At 46.2% G+C, this 13,888-nt stretch overlaps 1 protein-coding gene across 1 annotated transcript in view; it reads right to left on the reverse strand.

Annotated features, from left to right (window-relative positions):
• Nucleotides 1-13,888, reverse strand: part of Mroh8 (maestro heat like repeat family member 8) — a 77,458-nt gene that overhangs the window by 40,952 nt on the left and 22,618 nt on the right. The window contains exons 6-9 of the mRNA XM_029536665.1: nt 7,356-7,435; nt 5,272-5,416; nt 3,956-4,051; nt 2,006-2,110 (exon numbers count right to left, since the gene is read on the reverse strand). Coding sequence (XP_029392525.1) covers nt 2,006-2,110; nt 3,956-4,051; nt 5,272-5,416; nt 7,356-7,435 — 426 coding nt within the window. The remainder of the gene's footprint in view (nt 1-2,005; nt 2,111-3,955; nt 4,052-5,271; nt 5,417-7,355; nt 7,436-13,888) is intronic.

Genomic DNA, 13,888 nt, shown 5'->3' on the forward strand with positions numbered 1-13,888 from the left:
AACTCCCAGAGATCCACCTGCCTCTGCTTCCCAAGTGGTAGAACTAACTGAATGCACCACCACACCTAGCTGGACTTCATTTCTTCAAACACAAACGACACAGATTTCAGGTCACTGTGGGTCCCTCTGTAAAATTATCTTTTATTCAACTGAAGTAATTGTCATCTCCAAGGCTTACTGCCTCAGTCTGCTATCCTAGGCATAGTCCTGGAAGCTTCGAGCTTCTATATAATCTTATCTAGTTAGGCCTAGAATGTTTTCAGCCTCTAAGACTTGCTGCTGAGCTGGGCGTGGTGGCATGGCGCACGCCTTTAATTCCAGCACTGGGGGGGCAGAGGCAGGTGGATTTCTGAGTTCGAGGCCAGCAGAACTCTACAAAGTGAGTTCCAGGACAGCCAGGGCTACACAGAGAAACCCTGTCTCAAAACAAAACAAAACAAAAACAAAAACAAAACAACAACAAAAAAGACTTGCTGCTGAATAAGCTCACCTTTTGTTTTTTTCTGAGCTCTGACTGTAATATCCAAAATAAATTCAAGACCACCCAGTACCTTTCCCCTTCGAAAAGAACTTTCCAACTGTACTAGTAGGCAAAATGTAGAGCCAAATAAGGAAGCTGGCTGGCTAAACAAATGTAAAAACATAGTTTTAGTGGTCACAATGATTAAGCCTGCAGCTGCCAAAACAATATTAGCTGTTCTCAGAGAACTAACCATAACAAGACAGCAGTTCCCAGAGAAATCCCCTACCCCACCCCACACTGAATTCTGACAAAGACCACAAACCGCCCTGACCTTGCTAGGGTTCCCTGTGATGTTAATAGCCATGTCTTAATAGCTGACCCATAATTCAAAATGTACTATTACTTTGCTGACCAAATCATAATAACCCACCATGGGACAAGCAAAGTGAGTAACTAGGCCAAAGGGTTACTTAGTCACTATACAAACCAACCATGCCTGAAAGGGTTACTTGCTATACCAATGAGAATCTGTTACCCAAATCTGCCCCTTACAAAGGTATAAAAGTGTGTTCTTTCTTTGTTCTGGGTCTCTCCTCTGGTCTGCCTGCTGAGAGGGGAGTCCCCAACATGTTGGATCAATAAAATTCCTCATGTGGTTTGCAGCAACGGCAATCTTTGTGGTCTTTGTGAGTGAGGGTCTTTAGAGGAACTCCAACATGACTGCCTGGTTCAACCCAGCTATTCTGGATCAAATGCCTCTCCAGGTTGATTGATTCCATCTGACTTCTCTCAGTTTCTCCTGAATTGTGCTGCTTGATCTCAAACTAACTTTGGCATTTTGTTCTAATCTCCTGGCTCCTCCCCATTCTCTGGCTTACTCTGAGTCTAACTTGTTCTTTTTCTGCAGCCTGTACAACTCTCCCAGTTGTACAATCTGCGTCCTCTCCCTCCCTCTTTCTCTGCACTGCCTGACAAGCAGCTTCCCTTTCCTCTCTCCTCTTGTGAGAGTGGGTGAATCCTACTCTGTCAAATCTTTCTCTGAGTCATCACTTTGTCTGCCACTCAATTAGGCATCACTTTCAAACATGGGTGCTTCCTTCTACAAACTAACTTTGCCTTAGTCATTTGGGTATAAAGGTAGATACTAAGGGCATGTCTGTATTCCAGCCAGAGGAACTAAAGGTGTCTGCTTAAGGCGGAGCCATACTACAACTAGTAACCGGTTTTTCCAGTAGACAATACAATCTCAAGGTTCAGTGTGATTAAAAGTCCTGTAACATCCCTCCGACATTTCAGTTTATACTTCTCATTTATTTATTCAAAACCCTTTACTGCATTATGTGTTTTAGCTATCATGCTAAATAACAGGGATACACAGACTAACAGATAGTATGTAGCTTCAAACTGAGCACATTTCAGGATAGTGGCAGGCTAAGGGGATGAGGGGAGTCACTCCCGGTGGAGTGCACAGTCCCTGCAGATTTACAGAAAGAGAACTACAGAGGATGTTTGGATGAGTCTTCTTCAACCAAGGCTACTCACCTTCAGGTTGAGATAACTGGATAAGCATTTGAGGACTTGGGCCATGACAGTGGTAGCCCGCTCCCGCTCGTGGTCTCTGTCCGACTGTAACCAGGGGTCTATGTGCTATAAAAGATGAGGAAGGTTAGAACGTCAGTCAGGAAGGTCTGAGGTAACACTTGTACTGTGTTAAAAAGAAAATGTGAATTGAGCTGGGCAGCAGTGGCACATGCCCTTAGTTCCACCCAGCAACTGGGTGCCAGAGGCAGGAGGATTTCTGAGTTCAAAGCCAGCCTGGTCCACAGAGTGAGTTCTAAGACAGCCAGGGCTACACAGAGAAACCCTGATTCAAAAAACCTCAAAAACCCAAATCAACCCCCAAAAATGTGAAGCGGGAAACTCTACATTACTTCACTGCCTAACAACCACTCCTAATGATGAAGAGTTTACATTTGAAGTGATGGATTGAGAAGCAAGGCAGAGTCCTGGCTCCTTCCAAAGCTTGGTTCCTATATCCATCTCTCTTTGTTATATTACTTTAGTCTATTCTTCTAGTTGTTTAGTCTATATGATGGTATGCTATTAAATAAATAAAGATGGAAAAAGTACATCTACCTGAGCAGAAAGGGAAGGAAGCAGAAAGAAGATGAGGCCCAAAAGCTGGAGCTCAAAACGTGTTGTAGGTTACCCCGGGGTTGTTTGTATTCTGATGTTCATTCTATTTCCTCAAGAGGGGCTGCCCTGACCAGGAGTAGATCAGGAACTCAGGTGATTTCCTGTGAACCTTCTCTCCATTTTAATTGGTCAAATAAAGGCCACAGCCTGTGATTGGGCAGTGGAAGGGAGGGAAAGGTGGGGTTGGAGGTTTTAGAGAGTTCAGGAATAGAAGGGAACAAGGGAGGAAACAGAGAGAGGAAGAGGAGGTGGAAGGAAGATGGAGCAGAACCACACAGCCCGGAGAAGCAGCAAGTTCAAGGGATCTCACAACTGGGGAGTGGAGTAGTACAGTGGTAAATCTGCCCAAGCTAGGTGTGGAGCTGATAAATACTGTAACCGAGTTGGATGTTTTTATGTGAGCTTGTTGGGGTTGGAGATCTACTACAACAAAAAGGAGCAACTTTTCAACAGAAGAGATGGTTAAATTAGCTGCCGGGACAGGAACGTGCCAAGTACAGCTAGACCAAAAGGGAGCCCTGCCTGACGATCCGCAGACGGAGAGGAATAAGAAATGGTCAGCATCAGGTGTGTCAAGGAGTGCTGTCTATGCTCAGACGCACAGGGTACCAACAACTAAGGGTCCTCGAATCCTAGGGGGGGCTGTGTCTTAAAAAGCAACAAGAGCAAAACACTTGAATGATTGTGAGTGTGGGTGACTAGCCCTTATTGACGGATAGGGTGTGCTATATGAGCTGAAGGAAAATATGGTCACTTTCCATACTTGAGTCCTACAAAATAGGAAGCCGCCTATTTGCCTACATAAGAGATTGACTCTTCTGTGCTATGAAGGAACAGTAAAGAGAATCATAATAATGGTTTGAGCCACTTATTAGATCCATTCATTCAGTATCCAGAGTAGTTGTTATCTTTTCTGACAGCGAGGAAATCAAACTCTGTGGCTGAAGGACTTGTGACCCACGGGTGGCAGTCAGAATTCAGACCCAAGCCTCTGTGTCGAGCTGATGGCTGTAGGTACGGTGAGATGGCTCAGTGAGAGAGGGCGTGTGCTGCTAACCCTGACCACACCACCCCAAGCTTTGGAACCCGCCTGGTAGAAGGAGAGAATGGACGCCTCCAAGTCGTCCTCTGACCTCCTCATGTGTGTCATGGTGCAAATACACACAAACACACACACACACACACTCACAAACACAAACAAAAGTTTAAAAATGGACAGTACTTTTAGCTCCAATGTTTCCTTAAATAATAATTTAATTCTTAGTAATTTCCTTTGTCCCCTAGAATTTCATTTACCTTAAAAATGCTGTCAAAAAATTCCAGATGTGGGTCTTTTATTACCAGACTCTGCAGCATCACAGAAAAGGCCTCGAACGTCTCCCTGTAGAGACACTAAAAAGGTGCAGAGTCAGTCAAGCCTCCCTCCCGACCCAAAGTTCCCACAGCACATCACACAGAGCCCGCTGCTCATCACCTTGAGACTAAACACAAAGGCCTGGCCCAGAGTAAAGGCACCTGTGGGCAGTTTGTGGCAGGAGGTAAACAGAAACAAAACATTTTAAATGAGCATCCTTGAAATTCCTGGTATCAGGGCTAATGGGGAACCGTGCTGACATCATCAAAATACCCTCAGAGCTGACTTGTGACTTTCATGTCCTGAAACAGGGAGTTACTTGAAACAGCAGCCTTCCATAACTCCCTTACCAGCCTGCTCAGCAGCCAAGCCTGGAACTGCTCTCCTCTCGGCCTGGACACCCCCCTCCTTCTCTTTCCCTGCAGCAAGAAGGCTTTCTTCTGTTGCTTCCATAAAGGACCCTGTGCTCCAACCCCAGCGCTTCCTCCTCCTCTCCTGCTTTGAGTTTTCCATTAGACCATGTGTCTACTTTCCACCAGCAGACATACTTTTCTTTTATTTTTCATGCATCCTTTTAAGTAGTGCCCTGTCTCTCTACGTTAAAGGGTAGGCTGTAAGAGGGAGACTGTGCACTGCTCACTTTAGCACATGATGGCCCTCCAGGAAATGCCAGTAAACTGGAAAGAGGTAGGAGTGTGGGAGAGGAGGGTAAGGAGGAGAGAGGTGTGTGTGGGGGAATGTCCATGAACAACTATTTTAACAATAAAAAGTTAAAATTTAAGTTTAAAAATAAAACTTGGGTGTGGTGGTGGTGGCAAGCCAGGATATACAGAGAGCTGCGTCAGAACTGAAGGGAGATGAGTGTCAGCAGGGCACATGAGTGGCCAACATAAAGATTTTATTATTTTCTGTTACTGCTTTGTTCGAGACAGGGCCTCGTCGCACTGTCTGGCTCCCCCAGAACTTGCTGTGTAGAACAGCAAGGCCGACCTTGAACTCAGAGATCTCTCTGTATCTTTCTCCCAAGAGCCACCATGCCCAGCTCCCAGGTTATTTTACATCCAAAGTGAAGAAGGGAGGAATAAAGGGCGAGTAAAGGAACGCACAGAGAGGAATGGGACGAGACAGGAGAGAAAGCTGGCATTTGCTTTTCTTCACCAGACTTGACACCGCTGGGTTTGGCTGGTTTCAAACCTTCCAAAGGTGAAGAGGCACTGACCCGGGGAAGGGAGGGCATCTAAGGCACAAGGCGAGTTACCTCGTGCTCGACGGCCTGGTCGGACACTATCCTCAGCAGGTGGATAGGGGTGCTTGTGGCGGGCAGAGAGATTATACTTTTGGTGATAAGTCCAAGCAAGTCCTCTTGGTCTTCAGAACCAGACAACAGGAAGACATTTTGGTAACTGGAGAAAGACCGTTTGGGAGGAATCTGATGTTAGGTTGATACCTCGGCTCTTAATGAAAACAGGAAGGGCACACTGGCTGGTGTAGCACTCATAAAATAGATGCCTGGAGGAGCTGTACCTCAGGGATCTCATGAGAGGCTGAAGGAAGAGTGTCCACCCCACCCTCACCCCGATTCTTCCAGTCTCCTCTCCTCCAGCTCAGCCCTGCAAGCCTGCAGCAATCTTAATGCAGAGGAACACATTTCTAAGAGGGGAAAACCTCGGGCATCCCCTGTAAGCTCCTCAGATCTTACAGGGCTTTATCCAAAGAGATTCTGTCAAGGTCTTGATTGGATGGTAGTATTCATGATGTTCTAGTTTGCTTTCCATCGCTCTGATAAAACACTGACCAATAACAACTTGGGGAGGAAAGGGTTTATTTCATCTCCCAGGTTACATCATCAGGGGAAGCCAGGACAGGAACCTGGAGTCGAGAGCTGAGCCAGATGTCGGGGAGGAGCACTGTGGACTGGCCCAGCAATGGCACCTCTTACAGTGGACTGGGCCCTCCTGCATCAATTAGACCTGAGGGTTCAGTAAAAGGAGCTGCACTCATTCATCTGCATGTGAGATGTGTGGCTACAGAAAGTCAGCCATCAAGGCTGCTGAACTGATGAGCGTGGGGAGTGAACACAAGTGGGAACGTCCTAGCCCATCTTTTCCTGAGCCTGGGAAGGGCTGATAGAAGGCCAGGCAGTTCTTTGGAAGAGGATAGTGTTAGGTTGCACCTGTGGGTTTAGTTGTGACCCCCTGAGCTGTCTAGAAAAGGTACATACAGCCCCGGAGAGCTGTCAAGGTTGAAGGCACCGTCTTAACGCTGTGTCCCTGCAGGCTGTAAAGCCATGAAGATAGAGTTCCTTTAGAAAACAGGAAGTGTGCACAGCAAGTCACCAATCAGATCCGAGTTTGCATCAGATGAGGAAAGCTCAGAGATGTGGCAGTGTCTTCTGAGCACATTCTGCCTAGGAGTTCACCAGGCCACTGTGGGAGAACTCCACTAGAGGCCTGAACCCTCAAGTCTATTGGTTAAAAAAAGGCTTCATATTGATGCTCGCAGCCAACCATTGGACAGAGCATGGGGTTCCCAATGGAGACGTTAGAGAAAGGACTGTAGGAGTTGAGGGATTTGCAACCCCATAGGAAGAACAACAATAACAACCAACCAGACCCCTCGGAGCTCACAGGGACGAAACCACCAACCCAAAAGAGCACATGGCTTCAGCTGCATATGTAGCCGAGGATGACCTTGTCAGGCATCAAGGGGAGGAGAGGCCCTTTGTCCTGTGAAGGCTCAATGCTCCAGTGAGGGCAGGGAGGTGGGAGTGGGTGGGTGGGTGGGCACCCTCAAAGAAGCAGTGGGGAGGGAGACTGGTAAAGGAGATAACATTTGAAATGTAAATAAAGAAAATAGCCATTAAAAATATTAAACAAACCAAAACAAACAAACAAAAAACAAAGCAAAGACCTCAGAGATAGGGAGGGAAGGCCCTAAGCCAATCTGATGGAGGCAATTCCTCTGCTGAGGTCCTTCTTCCCCGCCGTCTCAAGCTGACAACCAAGATTAGGCGTCACACATGATATTAAAGTTCTCGCAAAAGGATGTGTCCCCCACATAGTTTTCAAAAGTTAATATGTAGGGGATTTTAAGATTTGCACTTATTCATTTAGTGTTGAAGCAGACTTGTCACAGTGTGTGTGAGGAGGGCAGAGGTAACTTGTGGGAGCTGACTCTCTCCTTCTTCTATGTGATTCCCAGGCATCAGACTCAGGTCACCATCTTTGGTAGCATGCACCCTTACATACTGAACCTTCTTCTCAGCCATTTTAATGAGCTCTAGCAATCTATGACCCTGAATGGAAAACCAAGGTACATGTGGGAGGTGCTTGGGGGTGTCACCTGAGGTCAGTGATAGTGACAAAGATCTCCTGGCGCACTAGGCTGGTTAGAGAGTGCAGAGGCTCCTCCTGTACCAGCACCTGCAGCGAGAGGAAAAGAAGTTCAGCTATCTGAAAATGTACAGACTCACAGGGCCAGTCATCGGAATGTGAATGGCCTATAGAAGTAACCAGGAGACCCGGCTCTCAGCTCTATAGGATGACAGAACTGTGGAAGGGCTAAGTTCTTCTCAAGAACCAGGCACCAAGCTGTCCCTTGTCCTCTTACTAGATGTTTGTGCTGGCTCAACCTAGTGAGTCTCCCTGTGTGTCTTAGTCAGGGTTTCTATTCCTGCACAAACATCATGACCAAGAAACAAGTTGAGGAGGAAAGGGTTTATTCAGCTTACACTTGTCACACTGCTGTTGATCAAAGGAAGTGAGGACTGGAACTCAAGCAGGACAAGAAGCAGGAGCTGATGCAGGGGCCATGGAGAGATGGTACTTACTGGCTTGCTTCTGCTGGATTGCTCAGCCTGCTCTCTTATAGAACCCAAGACTACCAGACCAGGGATGGCACCACCTGCAAGGGGACCTCCCCAATTAAGAAAATGCCCCACAGCTGGAAATCATGGAGGCATTTCCTCAACTGAAGCTCCTTTCTCTGTGATAACGCCAGCCTGTGTCAAGTTGACACACAAAACCAGCCAGTACACTGTGCCTCAGTTTCTTCACCTGTAGAATGGTACAACAGTACTAATAAGTTGTTGTATTAAGTGAACTAATGCATAACTCCTGGTAGTCCTCAATAATTGTGCCAGCTGTTCATTATCATTATTATCAGGATTTATTTCCAGTTCAGGTATTCCAGCTCTTCTCTCTATTGAAGCAGTGTCTCCAGGGTCATGGCTGTGATGGTTGGTTCTACCTGTCAACTTGACATTGAAGTGGAAACTTAAGGGTTCTTTGGAAAGTCAGTTGAGTTGGATGGTGTTTTGCAAGGGCAAACACATGAAGGTGTGTTTTCCCGAAGCAGACACAGGTAAAAGGCTACGTTCACAAAGGGACATTTTGCTAAAGCAGACACGGGTGAAAGGATGTTTTGCTAAAGCAAGCATGTGAAAGGACATGTGACGAAGGATTCTTCACTAGCGACACACATATATTGGTCTTACATTGCGTAGTTGAGCTCTATATGTTGGGAATCCATAGAAAGAATGCACCATAAAACTTCTGGTGCTGTGCTGTGGCTTCTTGTTGCTTCCTTGGACTCAGGCCAATTGGCAAAGTGATGTCAGCTGAGACAAACTCATGTGTAGCTTTGCTGACGAGCACTGGGTCTCGACTGGTTCTGGATCATGCACATGTGAGTGACTGTCAATGTGGTGAAACCTCATTGGTTATCCACCATTTCCTAGGAACTGCCCTGGCCCATAGAAATGAACACTTCACAGTCACATCTCTGCTGTGTCACTGTGCCCCACTGGTCACAGTTCAACTATTCAGGAGAGACACCAAGGCCAATTAAATTCCCTCAGGAATCTAGAATTGGGACCTCTCCGATATTCTTTCTGGATGGTCACCAACTTAGACATTTTGTTGCAGGACCCCATGAAATCCAGGCTGGTCTCAAACTCACTATGTGGTCAAGGCTAACCTTCAGCTCATGGTCTTCCCCCTTCTACCTGGGCATTACTAGCATGAATAGTCACCACCATTTCTAGCTGATCTTCAGAGAGAATTTAGCATTTAGGAGCACTGGTCCTGAGGACAAAATAAAAGAGAGGCAATTTGGGGATGGGGGGAGATGGGAGAAAAATGGATATGTATTCAAAGAAGCAGAGCTACATGGAGAGGAAGCCCTCCTGGTGCATATGGCTGCCACAGCCTCTGCTCTCCCTTGGTGGGGAGAACTTCTCTCCTTTTCCTGGTGCAGCGGCCTCTAGTGGAGTTCTCCCGCAGTGGCCTGGTGAACTCCTAGGCAGAATGTGCTCAGAAGACACTGCCACATCTCTGAGCTTTCCTCATCTGATGCAAACTCGCATCTGATTGGTGACTTGCTGTGCACACTTCCTGTTTTCTAAAGGAACTCTATCTTCATGGCTTTACAGCCTGCAGGAACACAGCGTTAAGACGGTGCCTTCAGCCTTGACAGCTCAGGGGGGTCACAACTAAACCCACAGGTGCAATCTAGCACTATCCTCTTCCAAAGAACTGCCTGGCCTTCCATCAGCCCTTCCCAGGCTCAGGAAAAGATGAGCTAGGACGTTCCCACTTGTGTTCACTCCCCACGCTCATCAGTTCAGCAGCCTTGATGGCTGGCTTTCTGTAGCCACACATCTCACATGCAGATGAATGAGTGTAGCTCCTTTTACTGAACCCTCAGGTCTAATGTCTTCTGACTGCAGTCTCTTTGGACCATTTCTGTCAGAATGAAATGATCCTTTCCCTTTTTAAGAAACTTTATTATCAGGGGCTGGAGGGATGGCTCAGTGGTTAAGAGCACAGACTGCTCTTCCAGAGGTCCTGAGTTCAATTCCCAACAACCACATGGTGGCTCACAACCATCTGTAATGGGATCTGATGCCCTCTTCTGGTGTGTCTGAAGACAGTGACAGTGTACTCATATAAATAAAAAATAAATAACATTAAAAAAAAGAAACTATAGTATCATTTTGTTTGTGTGTGTGTCAACACATGTGTGTACAGGTGCTCGGAGGCTAGACAAAAGCATAGCTCCCCCAGGGTTAGTGCTAGGTGACTCTAAGCCACAGATGTGGATGCTGGGAACTGAACTCCGTCCTCTGGAAGAACAGGAAGTGCTCTTAACTGCTGAGCCATCTTTTCAGTTCCAAGAATGATCTTTTTGTTTTTCTTCTAATCATTTAGATATTGAAGGCTTTGTCATTTGTTATCAATTATGTTAGCCACTGCAAGGATTCAGAAGCAAGAGTCTGGTCTTTGCCTATAAGATACTTACGGGGAAGGAACCTCTTAGGGTAACTGTCTGGATTACAGTAATCACCCCTTCTACCCCAAAAGATCACCAGCACACAAGCAGAGAAGCTCCAAAGTCAAATACCTACCATGGGAACCGGTCAGACTTGTCTAGTTGATCCAAGTGATAAACAGACTTCACTTGGACCAATAGGATGCTTTCTAACAGGAGTTGGGACTTGAGTTACAGGCAAACTGGGTGCTGTCCAGTGCGTTAGTTACACACACAGTAGGACAGACAGTCCCTGCCTTTGAACCCTTGCTCCTTTGAGCTTGTTAGCATCTTGTCTAAGCTCCTCCCCACGGTTACCTAGCAACAGCCAGGTGTGCCTGACTCACTATAAATGGGGCTGCTTGACCCCTCCTCTCTCTCTCTTGCTCTCTCTTGCTTTTACCCGTTCTCTTTTACCTTCTTGCTCCATTCTCTTCCCATTCCCTTCTCCCCTTCTACTTCTCATGGCTGGCCTCAACTCCCCCTTCTAATTCCCCTCCCCATACCCTGAATAAACTCTATTTTCTACTATACCTTCACTATACCTGTGGGTGGCTGGTCCCTCAGGGGAAAGGGATGCCTCAGCATGGGCCTGCCAAAGCACCCCCTTCCCCCACACCTCATCACACACTTCCACCAGAACATATCCCCCCTTATCTTTTGTTTGTTTGTTTGTTTTGTTCTGTTTTGTTTCTTTTTTTTCTGAGACAGGGTTTCTCTGTGTAGCCCTGGCTGTCCTGGAACTCACTCTGTAGACCAGGCTGGCCTCAAACTCAGAAATCTGCCTGCCTCTTCCTCCCAAGTGCTGGGATTAAAGGCGTGCGCCACCACCGCCCAGCTTCCCCTTATCTTTTAATAAACACATCAGTGTGTGTGTACACACACACACACAGAGTGCCAGAAGAGGTCAGAGGAGACCATCAGATTCCCTGAAACTGGAGTTACAATGGTTGGGAGCTGCTTGATGTGGATGTTGGGATCTGAACCCTGGTCCTTTTGAAGGACAGCCAGTGCTCTTAACCACTGAGCCACAACTCCAGACCCTCAGCTCCATGTTTGTCGTTGTTTTTACACTTCAGTGGGCCAGAGTTAATTTTGTTGCTCACCTCCAGAAAGAATCTTAAACAATCTTAATAAAAATGAGAGGTCTGGGGAGAAGGGATGACCAAAATACATTATACAAAGTTCTCAAAAAAAGCTATTTTTAAAGTAAGGGGGTGGGAGAGAAGTCACCCTGGGGTCTGCATGATGGGATCACAGGTATGTGGAGCTGTCGTGAAAACCAACTCTGTATAGACCCCTCCAGGCACAGGGAAGTACCATGAAGGAAACAGGAAGATAGTCTCTCTGAGGAAGGGTGGGAAATGGATCTTCCATGAGAACGGGAGGAGCAGATGTGAATAAAAAAGTAACTGGAATAAACGGTTACCTTGAATTTGCCAGGTGTGGTGGGAGGCAGAAGAATCAGGATTCTCTGAGTTCCAAGCCAGCCTGGTCTACACGGTGAGAGAAAAACCAACCAACCAACCAACCAACTAGCTAAACAAACAAACAACCAAACAACAAAACTAGTTATCTTGATTTGGGTCCTCATGAATAGATTCCCAGTCTATCATGGAAATATTTCTCTCCCCCCGCCCCAAAACTGAAACAGAAGAAAGATTTTTAAAAATGAGTTTGTCCCAAGGGTCTCCATGAAATCCCGGCAGACATATGGGGTTTAGAGAGACTAAATGATCTGATGAGTGGGCAGGTTGTGAAGAATCCAGATGCAAAGGATGGAGTCCCAGCTGGCCGAGGAGAATGGAGAAGCACCGAGGACCAGCCAGGACCCACTCACCGCAGGCCTTTTTATTTATTTGTGTGCATGTACAAGAGTTGGCCATGTATGCAACAAAAAGTCATTCCTTCATGTTTCTGAGTAGTCAGTTCATTTAGACAAGTTTTTATTTATCCACATCCATCTGGGTTGTTTCCAGTGTCCTGTTCTTCCATACAGAGCAGCCATAACATTTGTGTCTATGTCTTCATAGAATTTCTGGATTATTTTAAGACAATACCCAACTGGGCTCCAAGCTGGCTCGCCATTTTACCTTTCCAGTGGCAGTTTATTAAAACTGCTCTGTACCCTCATCAGCACCTGATACTGCCTTTTTTTTTTTTTTTTTTTTTAAATTCTGGCCAGTTTCCTGGTGTTTAATTGAATTTTACTGTGTTTTAAACTTATTTCTCTCTAACCACAGTGATGAAACAGCTTTCCCTGGGCCTTAACAGAGGCTTTCTTTCGAGGTACGCAGGGATCTGTTTGCCTTCCTTTGCACATTCTGTTTTGTTTTTATTGGCTTTTTGTTTAATGCACAAGCCGAGCTGTGCATTACAGGGGTCAAGAGAGGGAAACTGATGCCTTCAAGGGCTGTGTTTGGCACTTGCTCTGGCTAATTATTTTATGTCAACTTGAGACAAGCTAGTTATTTTGAAAGAAACCTCAGCTGAGAAAACCTCCCCCTCCCCCCCCATCGGCCCATGGGCTAGTCTCTGGCGTATTCCCTTGGGTGATGGTCGATGAGAAAGGCCTGACTCCCTGTGGGTGGTGCTACCTGGGCTGATGGTCCTATCAAAGCAAGCTGAGCAAACAGGAGAACAGGCCATAGGCAACACCCCTCCTTGACTTTCCTCAGCGATGGGCAGTTATCTGGAGGGGTAAGTGAAACAAACCCTTTCTTCTCCAAGTTGCTTTTGGTTATAGTGTTTTATTACAGCAATAGAAACTGTACTTTATACAGCCATTCAGTAAGGTGGGCCAAGGAAGGTGAACTAATGCCTTCAAGTTCTTTCTCTGCAACAACTACAACCTTTTCCTCCTCATGAGCTGCCCCAGAACTGCTTCTTCTGCTGTGCACCTTGGTGTTGGAAGAAAGCTTTTTCAACCCTTGTTCATATGGCTGTAATGACAGAGTAGATTCAACTATCCATGCAATTCTTTCATGGATATAACTACTCCCGAGTTTTGTAGACAGAACCTCTTCTCAGCATATATTTTGACAGATACCAGAAACAGCATATTACTACTGGTTGGGTCCACTGGCAGAGAAACAATAGGCTTGTGCTGTCTGAGAGTTGCATTTAGTGGGGTTTCCAGGTTGGCTGGTTGAACTGACAATCTATTCCTGTCAATCCTGGCACAAACACAACTTGGAAAGTAATTCATGTTGTCTTGGTCCTGTGACTGTCCACAGCTTTTTTTTTCACTAGAAAGCTGAAATAATCTGTAAATCTGAATTCTTTCAATCTGTTCTTCTTGACAAATTATTTGGAATAGTTAACCTACTTGCTTTTCAAATCTATGCAATTTCTAGGTAACTGAAAACTCCTAGAGGAAAAGGATTAAAATTGTTGAAGGGTCCTGTAACTGTGCCTCCTGGCAAAGCTGCTAGCTGGTTTACCATAAGTGTGCCTCCTGGCAAAGCTGCTAGCTGGTTAGCCATAAGTGTGTCTCCTGGCAAAGCTGTCAGCTGGTTAGCCATAAGTGTGTCTCCTGGCAAAGCTGTCAGCTGGTTAGCCATAAG

This window comes from Mus pahari, chromosome 3 (genome assembly GCF_900095145.1).
Source record: "Mus pahari chromosome 3, PAHARI_EIJ_v1.1, whole genome shotgun sequence".
In the NCBI taxonomy this organism is placed as follows: Eukaryota; Metazoa; Chordata; class Mammalia; order Rodentia; family Muridae; genus Mus; species Mus pahari.